General features: G+C 37.9%; 1 protein-coding gene across 2 annotated transcripts in view; it reads left to right on the top strand.

The window, feature by feature from the left end:
* LOC126592959 (uncharacterized) overlaps window positions 1-22,747 on the top strand; it is a 41,386-nt gene extending 18,639 nt beyond the window's left edge. The window contains exons 1-4 of one of the 2 annotated variants that reach the window (XM_050258781.1): window positions 19,479-19,842; window positions 20,228-20,852; window positions 21,135-21,408; window positions 22,462-22,747. In XM_050258781.1, coding sequence (XP_050114738.1) covers window positions 19,731-19,842; window positions 20,228-20,852; window positions 21,135-21,408; window positions 22,462-22,509 — 1,059 coding nt within the window. In that variant the 5' untranslated portion in view covers window positions 19,479-19,730 and the 3' untranslated portion in view covers window positions 22,510-22,747. Of the gene's footprint in view, window positions 1-19,478; window positions 19,843-20,227; window positions 20,853-21,134; window positions 21,409-22,461 lie in introns of those variants that run through there. The other variant, XM_050258780.1, reaches the window with a different exon arrangement.
* The last annotated feature ends 786 nt before the right edge of the window (window positions 22,748-23,533 follow it).

The raw sequence follows: 23,533 nt of genomic DNA, 5'->3' as shown, positions 1-23,533 counted from the left end.
AATCTTTCTTTTTGCCTTGGTTCCTTGCTTGAATTATTTCCTGGGTCTCCTCATCAATCATCTGAGCCTTAAGCACACGATCAATTAAAACTGGCCTAACTTGAAAATTAGCAAGCAGGGTTTCTTCTCGATCTTCCACTCCTAGGTCTACTCCAGTGGACCTCAAATCTGATAGGAGAGGAACATGACAATCATAGATGACATTAAGTCTGGTTGGAGTCTTTCTACTAAGTGCATCTGCCACTGCATTTGCACGACCATGATGATACTCAATCGGGCAATCATAGTCACTAAGTAACTTAATCCACCTCCGCTGTCGAAGATTAAGATCTCTCTGAGTAAACAAATCCTGAAGACTCTTATGATCTGTGAAGATCTTACATTTCTCTCCATAAAGATAATGTCTCCAAATCTTCAAGGCAAAGATGATAGCTGCTAACTCCAAATCATGTGTAGGGTAATTATTTTCATGAGGTTTCAACTGTCTCGAAGCATAAGCAATTACCCTACCATGTTGCATCAATACACAACCCAAACCATTCAGAGAAGCATCACTATAAACCTCATAATTACCGCTATCATCTGGAAGTGCTAGAACAGGTGCATGAGTGAGATAGTACTTCAACTGCTGAAAACTTTGCTTACATTTATTATCCCACTCAAACTTAACATCCTTTCGAGTCATCCTCTTCAATGGCAGAGCAATCACTGAAAAATCCTTAATGAACCATCTATAATAGCCTGCTAAGCCAAGAAAACTCCGTACCTCGATGACGGTTCGAGGTTGCTCCCAATTCTCCACAGCTGCCACTTTATGAGAATCCACTTGAATGCCTTGAGCAGAAATGACATGTCCCAAAAATGCCACTTGATTCAACCAGAATTCACATTTGCTAAACTTAGCATATAGTTGGTGTTCCCTTAAACTGCTCAACACCAACTTCAAATGTCTAGCATGCTCAGCCTTAGATTTAGAGTATACCAGAATATCGTCAACGAAGACAATAACAAACTTGTCCAAATATGGCTGGAATACTCAATTCATCAAATCCATAAAAGCTGCTGGTGCATTAGTTAACCCGAATGGCATCACAAGAAACTCATAATGACCATATCGAGTCTTAAATGCGGTTTTAGGGACATCCTCATTTTTAATCTTCAACTAGTAGTAACCCGACCTCAAGTCAATCTTAGAAAATACACAGGCACCTCTGAGTTGATCAAACAAATCATATATATGAGGCAATGGATAACGGTTTTTAATGGTTACCCGATTCAATTGCCTGTAATCAATGCACAACCTTAAAGTTCCATCTTTCTTCCTCACAAATAAAACTGGAGCTCCACAAGGTGAAGTACTAGGCTGAATAAAACCTTTATCCACTAACTCTTGCAACTGCACTTTCAATTCTCTTAATTCAGCAGGAGCCATTTTGTAAGGAGCCAAAGATATAGGATTTATACCTGGAAGTAGATCAATAACAAACTCCACCTCTCTATCTGGCGGCAATCCAGGCAAATCCTCAGGAAATACATCCGAAAAATACCTGCTCAGGAAATACATCCGGAAAATATCTGACCACACGAACATCCTCCACACTATTAGGAGCATCATCATTCAACACTACATGAGCCAAATATCCTTGACAACAATCTCTTTGCTTTCATGGCTAAAATAATACCATGCCTCACCCTACTAGGCTCTCCTATAAATGTAACTTCAGGTAATCCAGGACAATGAAATGTGACTGTCTTTCCATAACAATCCATCTTAGCACAATTATAGTGCAACCAATCAGTGCCCAAAATCACATCGAAATCCATAATATCCAACGGCATAAGATTAACCGGCATAATAACATCTTCTACTACCACTGGACATCCCGGATATACCCGATCCACAAAACATCTATCCCCTCTAAGCATAGAAAACTCTAAATCATATCCTAGAGGTGTAGGATGGGGTTGTGTTGCTTGAGCAAATGTATAAGAAATAACTGCATGTGTAGCACCACAATCAATCAACACTCTAGCAAAGTGGCCAAGAATATTTAACGTACCCATGATTAAATCTGGATTATTCTGGGCATTTTGCAGTGACATGTTGTGGATACGCCCTTGACTCTGTTGTCGTCCACCGCGACCTCTGTTGGCGTGAATACCACGTCCCTGCCTCTGCTGACCTGACTGCTTTGAAGATCCTGCACTACTAGCGACAATCTCTCCTTACTAGGGCTATCCCCCTTGGTACCACAGAGATCCACCGGTTGAATGTGGTTGATAAGACATAGATCCTCCCTGATACTGAAGATACCCACTCTGATACTGAGGATCCCGAGAGTACTGTTGTTGTCCTGAGGTGTAAGGAGCGGCGTCGCCCTGGTAATGGTAGGCACTTCCTCATCCAGTCTGAGTATAACCACCGCTAGAAGAGCTGGAACTGCCACCACTCCTATTAAACTTCTGAGTCTTGCAGGGTCCCTGAAATGCTTGCCCTTTTCCTTTATCATCTCGTCTCTAGCCCCCATTCTTTCCTTCCTCATCCTCACTTTCACTAGGCATGTTATCTGAGGCCTTAATCCTTAGTAGAATATCATAGAACTCCTGGTAAGAGGCACAATGAGTAGATGTCGTTATGGAACGCCATTTCTTCTTAGTACCCAAACTGAAACGGCGAAGCATCTCTATTGGATTAGCAGCAACCTCTAGGTCATATCTCGACAGATCAATAAACATCCTGTAATACTCATTAGCAGACATTTTTCCTTGCCTTAGATGAGTAAACTCCTGTTTCTTAAGATCAAAATACGCAGAAGGAATGAACCTTTTCCGAAACCGCTCATTAAACAAACCCCAGTCCACAATCTTTTCTGGGGTTATCTCGTAAGACTCCTGTCTTTACCAGGATGCAGGCTGTTATCCCAAAAACCAGGTAGTTGTCTCGACTCACCTATCAGGAGGAAGATTCCTCTGACTCTGCATCACCTGAAGGGTCTTCTCCACATGATTCAGCTATTTTTCTGCACCCTCATGACCTTCATTTCCTATGAAGTGAGTCAACTTCATATTATGAACTGTCTCAAGAGGTGTCCTCTGAGGAGTACGGAATGTTGTCTGAATGGCAGAAACTATAGCTTCCCCTAATTGAGCAATATCAGGGAAACTAGATTCAGCTGGATGACGGGGCTCTCTACGAGGGGACATAGTTCTGACATAAAACATCACAAGGATTAGAACATTCAAGAATTATACAAGACTGCTAAACCTAAGCTTTGATACCAAACTGACACACCCCGACCAAGGTCAAGGCATGCTGGCCTTCATGTGAGAGTGACGTAGCCATGTGCACAGTGCGGAAGCGATAAAGATAGCAAATATACAAATAATTAAAAACCACATTTCTAGAGTGCACTACTAACAGGAAGTGATAAGAGTTAGTTACAACTGTAAACACTCCTAATCATAGTACCAGGAATGTCCTACTATTAATCAATTAGGTCAGAATTGCAGACGATCCCGAGCCACCAACAACAAGCTTACTTAGAACCTGGAAGGGCGCAAAACAGAAAACGTGAAGGGGCAAAAACAAATGTTTTACAAAATCATTTCATTTATCAATATACTAACCCCTCGCTGTAAAACATGTATAATTTTCCCAGAATCAAGATATAAGCAAATACATATATATATTTGAAATCATATTAATTCAGTTCATGCTTCACATAATCATATTCATATGTATGTCATGCCAAAATATAACAAAGTAAACAATCCAGGTAAGAATAATTTCATAGAACTATGATATGTTAGCCGGAACTCCTATGGTAGTCTGTACGGCTGGATTCATAGCTCAAATTCAATCTAGCCGGAATCTCTACTATGACCTATACGGCAATATACTGCACATAAGTCGGAACCACTAAAAAGGGGTCTGTACGACAAGATCGGGTGAAATATAATTATGCTCAATTCTATTCTCTCATAATAGCCGGGCAATAAATCCCTAGTCACCTACGAGTCGGAACCATAATTAAGGTCTATACGACAAGACTGTGCACTTAAGTTGGATCCAATATGAGCATATAGTGTGGAAGGTGACGTAAATAAACAAGCCTGTAATTCTCATCTCTGGCTAAATCATAACCACCCTAGGTGCAGTTTTATGAGCTCAACATTATTTAATCACATATCACATCATCGATGATTCACATAACCAAACGTAACTCACCTGAACTTACCTGTGCCTCCACAGCACCACATTTATATATATATATATATATATATATATATATATATATATGCAACCATGAATGCATATTCAAAATATAAAAGAATTTGGCATTTTATTTTTTAGCATACTTTCTTTAAAATGCATTTCTGGGAAATATATCAAGTATATAAATATATACTGAAAACAATAGCCCACTCACTGGTATGTCGACTGGTCGTAACCCCCGAGTCGCCCGTGGATACGTTTGTCCTCGGGATAAGTCTCACCTATATGTGAATTAACTATAAAAACATTATTTTAAAGCACATAGACAAAACTAGCTAATAACTTCTCATACATTGCTCAAAATGGGTATATGAATATACCACAGTGATCTAAACAACCTTAGGATCATCCCCATATTTTTAGAATTATTTTTGGACCTCCCACGTGCCACCACGGGCCGGCAATGACACGGCAAAACGTGCTGCCAAACCTGACGGATTCCCTAACCACCGTTAGGGAATATTCCGTTAAACCTAACAGATTTCATTAAAATTGACTGACGGCGTCAGCATATTCCGTCCAAACTGACGGAATATGCCATCATCTTCTCCGGCGAGTCGCCGGTCGCCGGAAAACTAGGTAAAACTTTAAAACCCTTGTTCTTACTCATTTTTCACCAAAACTTATGAAATTTAAACTAAAATGAAGCTAAGGACAAGTAGAAACACGATATAACAATTTGGGTCCTTGAAATTCACGAGAACACGTCTGAAGTTACCTCGACTTTCCGGCCAAATTTAAAACATGTCGATCTCCACTTTCTGACGTCCAAAATCCTCAAACAAACTATCCCTAGCCTCCTAGGGACCTCACAAAGCTTCCTATAAACTTCAAATTCTATAAAAACAAGCCATAAGTTTTTGCATGAACAGTACCTCATTTGGGGTTAGGGTTTTCACGTGATTTCGAAGTAGTTCTTACCTGTAAATGGTATGGATGTGTTCGTCTGAGCTTCACGAACACAATGGTGCCATTTTCCACTTTGATCCGTCGCATTTGCAAAGGTTTTGGTTGACATCCGTACAAGTTCGAAGGAGAGAGAGATTGAGAGTCCGAGAGAGATGAGAGGGTACGGGGAGAGAGAAGAGAGGGAATGTGTGTGTGGCCTAGGATCGTCAACCACCAAAAAGTACCATAACTTAATCCTAATTGGTTCCAAACAATTAGGATTTAAGAATATTAACCCAAAACTATACTTAAACCACATTACACAACTACGTTCAAGGGTATTTTCGTCAATTCACGCCGTCGATAAATATATATATTTGGGACGGGCTATGACAATATTAACTATATAGTAATTCATAACTCAATTGAAAAATTACAAATCCAAAGTGATCATAATTCTTTGTATCATCTTAGGAATAAATCCGGCAATTTGTTCAGTGACACTCACTGCATATACATAATCATATGTATGCTAATTCTCCAATGAAAACACTTTAGCATCTTACAATCCGTCAATAAATCGTGACTACTAGCTTCATATCTATCCCAAAAGTAATCCATAGACCTATTCAAACCTAAACTTCCTTCGTAATTACTTGCTCTTACATCAAAGTATACGAGTAACAAAATCCAAGTGTTCATAACATCTTCATTTCTAAAATAATCATTCCAACATCCCACGTAGCTAGCTTATTATAAAATCCTTCTTATTCATCCACTACTCAGGATCAAAACAACACCAGAAATTACAAAACTCTATATTGCATCAAATTCTCGTCTCATTCAATTTTGAACTCTAAGACTGATTCTAATCCCTCAACTAACGAAAATTTTTCTCGAGAAATTCCTTTTCTAGAATTTGCTTGAACACTTCCTATTTCTTTCATTGTTCATAGTCAAATGAGTTGAGTACGCACTGACTTCTCCAGTTTATTCTTACTTCATCCAGGGTAAGTATGACCACTTTCCTCTTACTCAAGTCTACATTTCAAGTTCTGTCATCCTTTAGTTACTCCTGAACCACTTTCAACTGAGAAATTCATCTTAAAGTTATATGCATGCATTGCTTAACTTCCATCCTTTTCATTTTTGGATCAAACTGAATTTCCTTTCTCAAAAGATCCACATATAAATTCATTTGCCAAGATCACATGCAAAAACTGACTTCACATTCAAGCCTATTTCATACACTCTACATAACACTAGAGGCCAACAATATCCTTACTTCCAAAACTCTATCTCATAGACACTTCTAAATTCAAACTTATTTGGCTCATGCTAATCTTCTCCCAAAGTTCTTATCCAAGGGTGTCTAATACCTATGCTTTGATACCATTCTATCATGCCCCGAACCCAGGGTCGGTAATAAAAACTCGAACCCAAATCCGAAACGTGAGTTAAAAGCTCAACAAATAAAAAGAAATTGACACAGGTTGAAAAAAATGAACTTCTCTTATTAAAATAATTCATGATTCTTAAACAAATCAAGAATTCTTTACAACCTATAGTAAATAAATGAATAAACTTTCTCTACTCCCATTTAATCTGATCTCATCTTGCCTACCCTCTTGAATGTCTACTTCGTAAACGTGCATAACAATAGAGGGATGAGCTTTAATAGCTCTGTAGGGACATAACCTTATCACAATAAATTGACAATATTAAATTAAGTGTCATGAAATCATATAGCCAAATATCAAATCATTATTGATAATAATGCATGAATGCAATGCAACCTCTTCAACTACCCCAGTTAATTTATATAATAAAATACGTGGACTTGAAAGTCCCATACCATGCATTTTACCCCTACAGAGGTGGTTCGAATATTCTATTATAGAAACTAACCCCCATATGATATCCCAAGTTCATAAACCCCTTTTGCTAGTCATCTAATCTAATTCATTGATCTCCAGCCCAAATCACCCACATCGACAAATCCTGTCGATATCCTATTCTATTGTGCACATCAGGTTTGCCTGGAACTAGTTTCACAATGAATAGATTCAACTACACAAAAGATCTTTTCCAACTACCTTCATTTCCATACTTCCAATCTGAATACTGAAATTCCCACCACATAAACATGGATGATGCACAATTAATATCAATTTATCTTCCACATGTATCATAGTATATTCTCAACAAATAGCATTCCAGCAATAATTCCATATCCAATAACAAGTAAACACTTAACTGAAACAATTAGCCAATTAATATTCAATCACATTAATCAACCAAAAAGATCAAGAATATTATAGCACTTCATGAAATTTAATAAAATCAATTTCCGTAAAGGTCTACCTTATTTCCCCTACCTGGATTCCAAAGCTAAAGTAAAGATCCACCTCACTACCGGAATAGTTAAGCTTCATGTACTTATCCACGTCACTACCGAAAATAGTTAAGTTCCACGTACTTAAGGAAGCTCCCTGATCGCTCCTAACACCATATATTTCTTCTACTTTCTTTTATTTTCTAATCTCTCTCTATATGTATGTGCGTAGGTATGCATACAAGTATATGCATACATATATATCATATAATATGCATACAAACATATTGTTATAAATATATATAAACACTTATATATATGCACACATGAGCTGCAGAGCATGCATTGCATGCTAGCTCTCCCTCGAAAACAAATGTAGTAACATGCCTTAGAGAATTTGCTCAATTCCTTACAAGATACTCTCTATTTTCGCACACATTTTCTGACTACACACCCTACACTAGTATATGTGAGAAGATTGATGTAAACACGAAAGACTAGGACTCACATATGTTATAACAAAGAAAGCAATTTTCTGGAGTTAGTAAGCATGTTTAGATATGATCTCATGAATGGAATGCTACTACTTAGATGCGAGAACCAGTGACACCATATGCTCATACCAATTTTGAACTCCACAAATTGAAACACACAACACTCAAGATTGAAGTCAAGGGTTGTAACAAGGCTTGGGGGTAATGGCTAATAACGAAAGGATAGGAATAACAAACGTTCTTAAAGCGATAGCAAGCAAAGCAATGAAATAGACACTTGGAATTCACTTTAGAATGCAGAATCAACTTTTAAATACAAAGGGAAGATTCATGCAACACTTAGGGCTCTTTTTCATACTCATTTCAATTCTTTTTTTCTTTTCACTCTTTTTTTTTCTTTTCTACCCGTGCCTTATTAAGGACTTTGGCACACACACACACACAAGAATCACTTCCCCCACACTTGCTTTCTGCAATACATTGATAAAAAAAGAGTTCATTTTAAGTCATGCTTTACTATGCTTCAAGAATAAGGGTATGGATGGTCCTAAAACTAGGCTAGGTAAGGATAGTGTGGGTTAACAAAGAACATAGGCTTAACAAGGTTCAACGGGGTTAAACTAAACACATAATGAAATAGGGGCACGGCAATTTGGCTTTGGTGGTCACTACACAACTTCATCTTGAATATGTGTTATGCAAATCAATAGCATGCTTTGAATGAAATAGGCATGAGTTCTAGCATTTGGAACTAAATGATGAAACGTCTTCTAAGTAGCAACCAAGCAAAGAATAATGAGATCATGCAACAACTTTAGAAAACAATGGTACACAGATTATTAACTCTCCAAATAAACGTTTAGGCTCAAGTCTCACAAGGTTGTAGCATTCATTTGAGTTCCTTCCTTCAAGCATGTTACAAAAACTGATTTTTCCTTTATGATTGCATGTGAATTCATAAATTATAACCACAACCAAGCATACACCAAAGAGTAAATCAAATTTTCATCCATGTTTATAACTCTCTTTAACAGTCATGTAATTAAAAACAAAATCCTCATCATTGTGTTGGAAGGTACCCTAAGACACAAATAAACACACAAAAACAACTCTTTTTGGGTTTTTCAAAACAATTTTTCAAATTTTTATGAGATTTTCGGATTTTTATGTCAAAACACACAAAAACACTCCAAAATAGCTTAAAACACTTAAAAACAGCAAGGAACAACACTAGAAGTAATGGGTGATAAACTCCTAGAAATTTCATGCAAAACAACTTGGTTACCCCCCCCCCCCCACACACTTAAATCAAACATTGTTCTCAATGTTTCAAGCATAAACTCACACAAAAACACGCAAACAAACAAACAACGAATAAACATGACCAGTATGGCAAAGTAAAAACCAAATAGAGTAGAGTTCAAGAACGCAAATCTGGTTTTGGAGATAGATGATCTTGTTGACTTTCCACAGCTTTGATCTCAAACTGGTTTGGAATTCTGAGTGAGGGATATTAGAGTTCCTTGGTTGTGCAGTCTGCATTCTTCTCTGCTTGTTTCTTCTGCACGGCAGGCAGGCAGGCACGAGGTAGAGGTGATGGTCTGTTTCTTTCTTCAATCTTTCCAAGTGCCCACCATTTGCTTTCTTTCTCCTTATCCCTAGCTGAGGATGAATTAGCACATTGTCTCCACATGCTTCGAGGTATCATTTTCACTTCCCTTATCTGTTCCCCAGGCAGATGTGGTAGACGAAGAGGAAGCATAAGATGTTGAAGATGAGTACTCGAGAGCAAGGCTAGGTAAGCAATCAGGAAGGGGTTCCAGGCAGTCGGTTCCAGATCGAAAGATTGATACCAAGTGCTGGTTGATTGCTTTCTTTCTCCTTGTCCCGCAGATGAAAACAACGACAAGGAGAAGGACAGGGAGAAAGCATGATATGAGATACTCTTGCTTTCAACCTTCATGATATGAAATACTTTTGCTTTAGATGAGTTGTTTGCAGAGGTACCCCAAGGAATAAGGAACACTGAGTGACTCGAGAGGCTTCGTTGGGAAGGCATTCTCGGAGATGAAGAAAGGTTATGTATGTCTACCTTGCATTGGAGGGTGAAGGTTGACATTTATAGGAATTAATAACCAATACTATTTTTTCACTCTTGTCCGCAACCGTTGGCTGATTTAACAGTAAACTTCACGTGCTTTCTACTTCACAAGAAATCTTCGACAGATTGCCCATAATTTCCGCAAGGCTGAGTGTGCATATAACAGGCGCTGACACGTCTGGAAAAGCAAGTGCCTCTTCGATATCTGGAATCGGCGCTTCGACAAACTGCCCGTGATTTCTGCAAAGCTGAGTGTGCATGTGAGAGATGCTGACACGTCTGGAAAAGCAAGTGCCTCTTCGATATCTGGAATCGATGCTTCGACAAACTGCCCGTGATTTTCGCAAAGCTGAGTGTGCATGTGACAGAAGCTGACACATCTGGAAAAGCAGATGCCTCTCCGATTTCTGAGCTTGCCTCTTTGAGTTCTGAGCTTCGTCGAGTGCAGAGGTTGCATATGACAAGTGTGGACAAATCTGAAAAAGAAGATTGGCCCGTGGTTTATAAGCAAGCCCAGCTTTTGAGAAAGTTAGCGCTTCTTCGATTTTTGAATTGGCCTATTCGATTTCTGAGCTCGCCTCTTCGATCTTTAAAATCCCATCGAGTACTGGTTTTTATAGAGGCGCACAGTACGTTTCAAAGCACACTTGAATTTCTGCTTGTAGAAACTCCCTTCTTGCACTTCTACGATCTTGACTTGTCCAACCTCTTCTCTCTTCAACCCTTTTGAAAATGTCTGGCCCCTCCGACCGTCGTTTTGACTTGAACCTTGGTGAAAAGGCAGACATGCCTTCTCCAAACAACATAAGGCGCCCATCTTTCATATCCTTTACCGGTCCTCTTACCGTTGGGGATTCGGTGATGAAGAATGATATGACCGCTGCGGTGGTGGCCCAGAACCTTGTCACTCCCAAAGATAACTGACTACTTTCCAAACGGTCTGATGAGTTGGCTGTTAAGGATTCTCTGGCTCTTAGTGTGCAGTGTGCAGGTTCTGTGTCTAATATGGCCCAATGCCTATTTGCTCGAACCTGTCAAGTTGAATCGTTGGCGGCTAAAGTGATAAGTCTCAAACAGGAAATTAGAGGGCTCAAGCATGAGAATAAACAATTGCACAAGTTCACACATAACTATGCTACAAACATGAAGAGGAAGATTGACCAGATGCAGGAATTTGATGGTCAGATTTTACTTGATCATCAAAGGTTTGTGGGTTTGTTCCAACATCATTTGCCTTCGTCTTCTAGGGCTGTACCGCGTAATGAAGCTCCAAATGATCAACCTCTGATGCCTTCTTCTTCTGGGGCTCCGCCGACTGCTGAGGCTCCACCGACTACTGAGACTTCTCCTAAGCAGCCTTTGTGAAGGCTTCCTCTTGTATTTTCTGCTTAATGTTCCTTTTTTCTTTTCATGAAAATTAATGTAAAAATACTTCGCATATCTGTCAATGTTTCAAAAATAAACACACACCCAAAAATAATTAAACAACAAAAATAAAAATGACAATCAAAATATAAAAATGTAGAAAAGGGAAGGTTTTTAGAAATGCAAAACTGATTGTGGAGCGATTCAAAAATCTTCCTCATTTGAATACATGGGTTGCTTCCCAAGAAGCGCTTGCTTTAACATCTTCCAGCCAGACGAAACTTCCTTCTAAGTTTGGATAGGGCCCATAGCATGGAATTGATCCTTGAATGGAAGGTGATACTTGACGTGATTCGGCAATGGTTTAAATTCTAATGTAGGTGCCTGAATCATCAAAATCAGCAAGTTAGTATAAAATAAAATCAAAGTTGGAGAAGATGGCTTACTTGCTTGCTCCGACACAAACTCAATTACGAACACCACATCTTTGAAGGTTACAGGGATATGGGATTTGGCCAGATTTGGTGTTTTGAGAGTTATGATTTGTCCCGTGTCATAAAATCCAACTTCTTTGGGATTTTTCGTCTCAAGTGTATCTTCTTTGATGAATTCTAGACATTTCCCATCCACTTCTTGCTCTTGATTCTTTGGAAAGGTTTCGAAGATGCCTTTCTCACCCTCTTCTTCCTTGGATTGCTTGATCCTGCAAGGAATAAGGACATTTGGTGAAATGGGGTCAAGACGAATTGAATTTAGGCTTACCTTGGTTGTAGTGGACGGCATATAGGGCATATGGGGTTGCGGCAAGGGTGGTTCCTCCCTTACTGTGGCCTTGTTATTCTCCCCTTCTTCGAGCATCAGCTGTTCATCCATGTTTTGGCTTGGTTTGGATGTCTTGGGTTCACCTCCAACCTCCATAGCACTTCCTAAAGTGATAGCATCATGGATTTCAAAATCTTCCTTCAAATTTTCAATAGTTGAGTTGGAGAGTTCACTTTGCTCTTGAATTTGTGTCGTGAACTCCATAATCTCTCCAAGTTGATTTTTCAATTCGCTCATCTCCTTAGCTTGATTGAGCATTGTTTCATTTTTATTTTGCTGCCCCTGCACCAAAGAGGTTAGTAATTGAAAATTTTGATCACTATCCGTGGGCATACTTGAATTTGATTGGAATTGTTGTAGGGGAAGCTGTGGTGGCTGCATAGGTGTTAAATAAAACTCATCAGATTGCTGCCAATATCCATCTTGTTGAGCCTCATTGGTTTGATTTTGTGAGCCCTGCACCAAAGAATTTATTTCATCAAAAATTCGATCATAATCTATTGACAAACCTGAGTTTGATTGAGCATATTGTATATGAGGTTGTGATGGCTACATAGGTCTTGAATGGAATTCCTCTTCTTGCTGCCAATATCCATCTTGTTGGAATTGTTGAGGTTCTATGTAATATGAATAATCTCTCCAATCCGAATTGTAAGCGTTGGAAAACATGTTGTCCCATGATTGGCTATGGCCTTGATAACCCCAAGCATCTTCATTCGCAGCGAATTGAGAATATTACTGAGTTGGATATCCTTGCCCATATGACACACCACATGTAGGGACACTTTGCATTGTGGTCCTTTCGGCATATTGTGACAATTGAGAAGTAAGTTCCTCCAATTAAGCTTGAATGGTAGCAAAATCCATGTCTTACTTCTCTAGTACTTGAAATCAAGGAAACAAAACTAAATCAAATATCAAAAGTAAAACAAACAAAAAAACACAAACAGAAACAAAGTCAGTAACTAAAAACAAAAGACACGAAAATAAACAAAAAGAAATAACAAGGGATTAGCAAAGTTGCTAATCCCCGGCAACGGCGCAAAAAACTTGATGCGAAAATTATCTTAACACACAAATTTAACCCTCTTTTGACAATTGTAGTACAAGTATAAGTAGGGATCGTTCTGGACCGGGGATTAGGAGGGCTTGCTAATAACCTCTAAACTGACTCAAAAACATAAAACTAAACTTAAAAATACTTAACAAGACTCACAAGACTCAAAGCAAACTTTAAAATACTCAAAACAGCTTAAAACAACTAAATAAACTTAAACTAGACACTAGGAATGACTTTGGATGAAAATTACTTTTACTTGAATCAAAACATTTAAAAACACAAATTAAAATAGATTCTAACTAATTAGACACACTAAAGTAAAGGGGGATTGAGTTTTGGACGAAGTTGAAACAAACAAACAAGTATGAAAAACTAGACAGATTGTAAAACAAATTTGAGAAATAAGATGATGGATGGGATAGCTGGAGGTTTTTTCTCCACACATGACATGTATGCAAATAACTCGATTTCCAGTTACTACTTTATTGAATTATGAATGACAATGCCCCAAATTAATCGTGACATCACTAGTTAACTCTCAAATTTTCCTTGTTTTATTGGATTGGATGACATCATTCGACAACCCAAAACATTCTTCAAAAGTTCCCTACATGACATCATAAGCATTGACAAAGCACTTGCAACTATGACATCATGTCACTCATGCTAGGAATTGAACTTAACGCGATCGTTTATAAGCGACCTTCTCTACATGTGAATATAAGTTTGTAACGATTATGTGAAACTTCCTTATATTCTAGCAACGGATTTATGCATGCCAATTAAGTGTCGACCCTTAATTAACAAATACAAATAAGTTATCAATCAAATAGTTAAGCCAATTGCATTCACGATTTAAGAGTTCATAACTAGAATTTATCAAATTATATTGCACACATAATCATGGCTTTGAAATCACCCCTAGCCAAGAGGGGTTTAGCCACTCATATTTACAATAAAACGAAAGGAAATGAATTTAAACATTAGAAACAAAAGAAAGAAAACACCTAAACGCTCCAACGATCCAAGTTGGACAGCAAGCACGTCCAAGCACTTTCCTTCCCTTCCTTTGCTACGGCACAAGGTGTTGGTGAGTGTTTGAAGGTTTGTTTGTATGGAGGAATAGATGTGAAGATTAATGGATGTGTTTGGATGAAGGTTGTGTTGAAATGGGAGTGAATGATCTAACTAAGTATGAACTAAATTTATGTTACACACATTTCCTTTTATAGAGGAAGTGCATGGCAATGGAGGAGAACATGGAGTGGTGTAGCAATTGAGTGCAATGATGCAATGTAATGATGCATGAAATCTGAAATGATGGAGGGAACAAGGAATGGTGTAGCAATTGAGTGCAATGATTCAATGTAATGATGCATGAAATCTGAAATGATGGAGGGGACAAGGGTGATTATGCATAGCATGGGTGGAAAGGTGAGTAAGTGGTGAATCAATGAGTGCAAGGAGGTGAAAGGATATTGTGCACATGGTAGACAAAGGAAAGGAAGTGGAATGATGCAACAAATGAGTCAGTGGAGGGAACATGGATGATGATGCACGGCATAGGAATCCAAGGGGAGTGCAATGGTGGTGCACGACAATGATGGAAAGGTGAATGGTGGAGTGACACCCCTTTGTGGCTGGGCTCTTTGTCCTTTTTACATTAATTCTTCTTTCTCTTTAACACATTCCTAGCCTCTTTAGTCTTCAATTTCGTCCATCCACCTTGCTCCATGCATGTGTTATTCATTCCAAGCCCAAAACTGCTCCAAAATGCACCAAAATGCATCTTATTGCTTTATAAGGCCTATGGACCTACAAACACACGAAAATAGCTTAAAATACATAATTAACTAAGAAATAACAACATGAATTCCTGAGAACAAGCTAATTCAGTCACATAAATATGCTCCTATCATAGGACATATCAACATTATCATCTATTCTTCTTATAGCATACTAGCCTTCATGCATGCGCTCACGCGAGTGCAGAAGGAATTTTTTTAATCACGGCGTGCTACGCACAACTTACACGTTTTAAATGTATTTATATGCGTAAATTGACAAAAGAAAAGTCAAATATTTGAACTAAATGAATAATCTTAGATCATGCTAGAAGAAACCCCTCATAAACCAATTAAAGCAGCTGAATTAACATAATAAAATCGGTCTCTATTGAATTTATATTAAGAATAGAGAAAATATTATTTAATAAACAACTGATTGAATCACATTATTGCTAGCCCATTATGAGGCTAAGTCCACCTCCTCCCCCTTAGTGTAGATAATATCGTTTGTTAAAAAAAAACATTTGACAATTAATTTAATCATATTATTATCCACGTATGAAATACCTTTTTTATAACCGGCATTAAACGCCTCTTAAGCTATTTTGAACTTGTTTAAAAATAGAGAAAATATTATTTAATGAACAACTGATCAAATCACATTATTGCTAGCCTATTATGAGGTACTAATTATTAAAAACAAAAAAAAAAACTGTAAAAATAAAATTAATTATTAAAAAAAGCACTAATAAAATGACAAAAATACCCCTACCACATTTGATGCATTATTTTGGGTTGCTTTTGAAGTTTTTTGTTTGATGGGCATTTTTGTCCAATTATTTTTGGTAAGCTTGTGACACCAAAAAAACACTATTCATTGGGCCATTGGCTTTATATATAAAGATGTAATAATATACTATATGACTTGTATTCTTAATACCCATAAAATGTTTTTCTCCAAAAAAGTTAATACAACATTTCTCACTAAGATTTGAGCTCATTTGGTCTGTCTTCCCTTGGAGTGTATGAAACTTTCTCACCTTCTGCGAAAAGCCTTCTTCTCATTATGCGATTTTTTTCACTTCTCCAAAAACGTTTTGAATTAGAAGACTCATCGTCGAGGCATCAGGACATGATCTCCTGATCCTTCTACTCTTGCCTTTCTTGCTTCTTTTTCTGTCGCATTTACTTCATCTCTAGTCTTGTCTTACTCATATGTTAACCTGTCTCGTTCCATATTCAATGCATGTTGGTGAACTAATTCATCAACTATTTTTGAATAATCATTATTCGGAGAACTCCCTCTTATAGCTCTTTTCTTAGCAATCTTCTTACCAATAGGCCTCGGGTCACTTGGGTTTCTTGGGTCTCCAATGTTGCCTCTAATGGTGACACTTTAGTAGTTGACTCGTGCAATGGAGTCTCGTTCAACTCAACTTGTGGACCAATAGGCAGCGTTTGTACTTCAACATATGCTTCACAATGTTCCAACATCCGTGCCTTGTGAATGATTTCTTGTTATCAAGATTGAACCACATTTGTGTAACAAAAGTAAAAAAAATAAAAATATTAATTACATTTTAATTTAATAATAATAATATAACAGTATCACATGGGCTGGATTAGTACCACTAGCATAAATTTCTTCCGCTTTTGCAATGGCTTCTTACCAAACTTTCAAATCTTTATGTAGATGTTTGTGCTTACTCGACAGATATTGCTTGGTCCAGGATGTGGCTTGAATTACCTCGAAAAATTATGCACGAATGTTCTTCCACATATGTTTCGGTCTCATCTCATTTCCAATGATCGGATCATGCGTAAGACACACCCAACCCTCAAGCAAAGCAAGGTCTTCTGCGGTCAACCATATTGCCTTCTCACCCATTTTTTCGGGGGAAAAAAAAAAGAAGCGAATTTGGAATGTAGAAAACAAATATAGTAGATTGTAGTAGGATTGAATATTGAGTTGTGATGAAGAAATGAAGAAGATGGTTGGGTATTTATAAAACAACAATATATAAGTAATAAAAAATATCATTTTTAATTAAAAAAATTCTATTTTTTTTAACATTTGGATTAATCGTGGCCATTGATTTTCAAATTAATCTAAAATGCACGTACCAGATTGTCTCACGTGTTGCAACGATAACATTTTAAATTTGTTTACCATCAGAAATCCTACGGTCCAGATCATCTAACCGTTAGAAACCCATAAAACTACTAAAATACCCTCGACCTTTCAAAATTCTTAAAAACTTCGTTTTAACTCCAAATCCAATTCCGCTCCCACCCACGCATTCGTAGTGACGAGTACTACGTGAATATGCTAAAAGAATAATTCATACGTGTCATGACATGATAGCAATGCATGTCAACCATTTCTCCACTAGGGGTATTTTCATAATCTTACACCATTAATAATATAAAAACCGATAATTTTGGGATGGCTTATACAATTTGGGCCGGCAAGTGGTTTGCCTTTGGTTTATTGGACAGCTGGAGAGGATTTTTTGGTTTGGAGGGCAACATTGTTGTATTTGCCCTTACCTTCCACCAAGTGGTGGAGATGCTCTAAAAAACAAATGAATCCTAAAAAGCATATACATTTTTCTAAGTTGTAACATCCCACATCGTCCAGGGGAGTGGATCATTTATGCCTTATATGTATATTCCCATCTCTACCTAGCACGAGACCTTTTGGGAGTTCACTGGCTTCGAGTTTCATCGGAACTCTGAAGTTAAGCGAGTTCACGCAAGAGCAATCCCATGATGGGTGATCCACTAGGAAGTTCTCATATGAGTTCCCAGAAACAAAACCGTGAGGGCGTGGTCGAGGCCCAAAGCGGACAATATCGTGCTACGATGGAGTCGAGCCTAGGATGTGGTGGGGGCCCGGGTCGGGATGTGATAATTTGGTATTAGAGCCAATCCCTGGCCGAAAGTGTGCCAACGAGGACGTCGGGCCCCCAAGGGGGGTGGATTGTAACATCCCACATTGCCCATGTGAATGGATCCTCTATGCCTTATATGTATATTCTCATCTCTACCTAGCATGAGGCCTTTTAGGAGCTCACTGGCTTCGGGTTCTATCGGCATTCCGAAGTTAAGCGAGTTCACGCGAGAGCAATCGCATGATGGGTGACCCACTGGGAAGTTCTCGTGTGAGTTCCCAGAAACAAAACCATGAGCGTGGTCGGGACCCAAAGCAGACAGTATCGTGCTACGGTGGAGTCAAGCCCGGAATGTGGTAGGGGCATGGGCCGAGTTGTGACATAAGTACTCTCTACTTGTCATGTTACAAATAGCATAATAATACTCCAATAGCACGCAATTACTGTACTTTAAAATTTTCAATATTACCTTAGCCCCCGAAAGAAAAACTTCAATAAAGTAGTCTGACTATCTAGATGTTCATATAATCTCATTTATTTAGGTATTATTTCAGCACACGTAAGTACAATTTTCTGAAAGTTACCTGACTGCCACAATCATTAGCTTGCTGTCAGAACTTTTATGAAAAGAAAAAGACAATTATCCCGGGAGATATATTCCTTCCTTTCGATATATGACTAATTAGTAAACATTTTATCCACCTTTGGCTAAATAACTTTAATTTTTAAATTCTTTGAAATAAATAAAATTTTGAACACACAAGATTTTCAAGGACTTTTTAAAAGTCATAAAAAGACTTTATTCAATATAAGGTGACTTTTATTGTCTTTTTAAAGACTAACGAGAAATGATAAGGAGATTTTTTCAAAGTTGTACTTTCTATGGACTCACTGTCACATTACAGTTTACCTTTAATTCTCGTGTCAACATTGTAAATATCAGAAAACTAAATCTTAATATACTTAGATTTGAAAGTCAAACAAAGCCATTAAACTCCATATACAATACAACTCCTAAGATTTTTTTATTTTTTATTTTTGGTAAAAGAGAGGATTTTGTGACAAAAAAAAAGTGTATTATTATTTAGACACACATTTTTACTTCTCTTACACTCTTCTCAAATTATGATCGTTGAATTGAATGAATTAGAGAAAATCAATAACAAAAAATTAACAAGTCTTTGAGTAATAAAATTTGGTAGGCTGATAACACTACAAAAAAATAGTGTGTATAAATGTAAAGAGTAATGCTTGGTAGATCAAATTTCTAAATTATATTTGTAAACAAAATGATGTGTTACTAATAAGAAATAAGCATGTTAATCAAAATTAAATAATAATCCAATAATCAACAACCACACTATTTTGTTTACAAAATTTAATCTCTCTAACATTAAAAACCGTGTATGAAAAATCTCCCCCCATTATCTTCCCTGTTTAGTTTGTGGGTTGGGGTGGGATTAGAAGAGGGTAGAAACCGAAAGGGTTTCTCATCTCCTCTTTCTCCTCGTTTTCCTTTGTAAATGCCTTCAGACCAATAACACCCGCAGTCCCTCTTCTTCCTCTTTGACCCGCCCAACACAGGACAAGAGAGACGAAGCAAGAGGAATCCAATTAATCATTACAACCTTCTTTTCTCTTCTATTCTCTTCTTTTCTCTTCTTTTCTAGAGAGACAAGGGAGAGAGAAACCAGCTCTTATCCTATCCATGGAATCCTCATCTTCTTCAGCTTCCAGCGATGGCCTTAACCTCAAAGAAGGGTCAATCGTTGACCCTTTCTTGGTCGAGGCTCTCCAGAATCCTCGCCACCGTCTCACCAGTGAGTTTTTTTTGTTTAATTTTCTCTGATTTTACGTTTGTGTGTTCTTTTTTTGCTGTTTCCGATTTCACCAGTGAATGTTTTCTATTCGTGCTGAATTGTTTATTTGTGTAATTTCGGACAGATCTGTTATCCTCCCAAAACATGTTTATGAATACATATGAATTTGGCCAATTATCTCTTAATTGTTTCTTATCTTGTCAAACCTTGATATGATTAAATCAAATCCCTGACTAAGCAACATTTAATCTTTATGATTACCTAGTCGTCGATTGTCCCACTACGCGTGCTCCTTTATGCATTTTTATCCTAGTTTTTGGTGACGGTTTCTTTGAATAGTTTGGTATTTTACTTTTCTAATTAGCCGGATGTCTTTTCTTTTCAGTTTTGCGAATGGAACTTGATATCCAGAGGTTTCTGAAAAGTCCTGATCAGCAGCTGTTTGAGTTCCAACATTTCCCTACATCCTACCTTCGACTTGCTGCACATCGTGTTTCTCAACACTATGGCTTGCAGACTATGGTTCAGGATTGGGGCTCAGATGGCCAAGGGAATAGGATTTTGGTGAGGAAAACAGCAGAAAGCAAATACCCAGCAATTCAGTTATCCGAAATACCGGCTAAGCAGTCAGAAAACAATAGACATGAGCAGATTAAAATTGTCATCAGGCCCAGGTCTGATAAAAATAATATGAATGGAGCTAATGGAGCCGGGATCAAACGAAGTCCTGTGAGAAGTGTGGAAGAGAGGAAGGAGGAGTACGATCGGGCACGGGCTCGCATCTTTAGCAGCACTAGCAGTTCTGATTCTGATGATACGCCTTTTCAGTCCCTTACAGATGCGAAAAATGCATCTTTTAGCAGGGATGAGAATGAAGGTTTTAGGAACTCTGTGGTTGATACAGAAAAGAATTTAAACGTGAAGGATCTTGGTTCTTCATCTCGAGTTGCCATTTTTAGAGATAGGGAAAAAGACCGTACTGACCCAGATTATGATCGAAGTTATGAAAGGTAGGCGTCTATCTATTGTATCAAAGTTGATGTGAGAACTTTGCAGATGGTTTCTCTCAACCTCTACAGTCTTTTCACTGCTATATCACGTGTCCTTTCTATTACCTTTCTGTTTCTTGAAATGCTTGTAAACTTTGATCTGGTCACCACGGGCTATCACGTTTTCATATCTTGTCATTGTGGAACTCTTTGTTTTATGACATACAAACATAATAGATTTTACATTCTTGGCAAAGTAAATAAATTATTAACTGAAAATGTTTAATTACACTACTGATACAGGTACGTTAGGAGCCTTCCTACCAATCAAGGATTTAACTTGGCACCTTTCAATATGCAAAAGGTTGAACCTCAGTTTTTGCAGTACGATGCTGTTTTCTCTCAGAGGCCAAGACATCAAGCTTCAATTGGTTACAGGCCTCCTTCGACCCCAGCTATGAGCCCTTTTGGTGCTGTGGGATTCAATCAGACAGGCGATGCTACGTACATGCAGTGGCCAAGTGCTTCAATGATGTATGCGCATTCATATGATCAGTTTAGGCAAGCTGTTATTCAGGTAACCCAACTTAATACAGAAAATGGTTTGTTTGGAATAAATTACAGATAGCTTTAATGTTAAGTTTTTGAAGTTTTGTTGCACTTTAAACTTGCATGTTTCCAAATAGCTCCCCTTTTCCGTGGTTTTTTATTTTATTCAATTTTTTTTTCTTGTCTTTCAGTTTACTTGATACTAGAACATGATATCCCTTTAAGTGGTGTCACGTCTCTTTCAAATGTATTGTTAATTATTGCACAAAACTGAACTGTTTTGAAGTTTCAAGAATCGGTAGGAATTTTGAGGGTGCACCACAGGAAAATCTGTGACAGAAATGCACACCGTATTTGTGTGTTTGATGGAAGTGTAAAGTGGCTTACACCTTTTTCCATGGCTGTACACGTTTGGTGCAGAAAGGCACACCGTCTTGCCTTTGTCCCTGGTGTACACTTCATGGGTGTTGTATCATTGATTATTAATCTTTAAGCTAAAATGGCTGCGTCTTGGTTTACTCTTAAAGAAAAATTGAGACATTACCTCAATTCTTTAGCCATTTTCCCTTCTCGATGTCTATTCCACTGTTGGCAGCTTCCTAATGTCATAGTGCAGCTGGGGCTTCATCATACCTTTTGAATGCCCTTTTTACACTTTTGTTTTGATTGTTGTTAGTTGCCAGAAGCAAAGGAGATTCATCCCTTTGTAGTTTTTAATTTTCATATTTTGGCCTTGGAGAAATACATGGGATATATAGATATAGAGAAGTGAAAGAAGCATGTTGGAGAGAGGTAGAAGAAATGTACAGGAAACACACACTAAAACAAAAAATTTTAGTTCTCATCCAAGATTTTGTTTCATTCATTCATTCTTTATTCCAGCCACCCTTTGTCATCCCGCATTTCTCCCATATGCATTCTTCATATCTCCAGCACAAAAAAAAAAGAAAAAAAAAAAAAAAGTGATTAATCAGGCCCTTAATTTGGGCTATAAAGCATTTAACGGAATACTACCTGTGTTTGTATGTTTTCTGTGCATATCCTTTTTCTGCGATTGAATGTGTGTATGGTCTCTTTGCAGGCTCCATTCTGTCACCATCCCCTGAGCTTTCATTCACAAAACCATTAATCTACGTTTAGGCGGGGAGGTGCAAGCAGAATTCTTTATTCTTCTAGGATTAAAACAGAGTTAGGTCATTGTACTAAGACTTGGTGCCACACAAGCGTGTTCCCTCCCGTTGTAGTTTGTGGTGGTGTCTACTATTTTTGATCTTTTATATTAGCCGAGGACCCTATTGTATTCGACAATTGCCGAGCGACATTATGATTTTCATTTGGTGAGCCCTCCTCTTTGTGATAACTCTAAATTATGTGTTCTTATTTTATTTGCATTGAGCTGTTCAATTTTTTTACGAGCTCGAGTTGGCTCTTGTGATGCTTCTCGTACGAGTTGAGCTCGAGATTCAGGACATGCCGATTCTAAGCGTTTTCAGCGTGTTTGGTTCTTCAATTAAATTTGCAATTTGATGCCGATTAAGATGTAAACTAGCTATTAGTATCCGCGTGTTGCTGCGGGTTTAAAAACAGGATCAAATACTGGGTATGCAGAGCAGCAACAGCACTGATAACAGACACATTGGAAAAGCTTTATAGAGAAAAGGCTCAATTCGGAGAACATAGAGATAAACATCACGGTTATTCATTGGACTGCAGCAGTTCCATCCATCTTTGGATCAGAAGGATCACATCCAGGTACAAAAATTCAGCAGATGCTGTCATATGGAGATACCAAAAATATTACAGTAATCCATTCTGCTTAAAAAGCCCCATGCGCTCTGAAAGCTAAACCCGCATTTGCATACAAAAAATTAGGAAATGCTGGTCTATGGAGGTGCAAAAAATATTGTCTAGTTTTGAGCACAAAAAGATATTTACAGGCCATAAAACATTTTAACGAGTGTTCAATAGACAGTAACAAAAGACGCAAAACATTTTTGAGCAAAGCAGCGAAAGTCTTGGCGAAGCACTCTTGTCATTGAGAAAGCAACCTAGACAGAGAAAAAGAATGGGAGACATTTAGACACTGATCAAATCCTTATTTCAATGGGTTTGAAGCAAAAGATCAAGCAAGATGAAATCATATTTACCTAGTC

Source organism: Malus sylvestris, chromosome 12, assembly GCF_916048215.2.
Source record: "Malus sylvestris chromosome 12, drMalSylv7.2, whole genome shotgun sequence".
Taxonomy (NCBI): Eukaryota; Viridiplantae; Streptophyta; class Magnoliopsida; order Rosales; family Rosaceae; genus Malus; species Malus sylvestris.
This window is presented reverse-complemented; position numbering and strand designations above follow the sequence as displayed.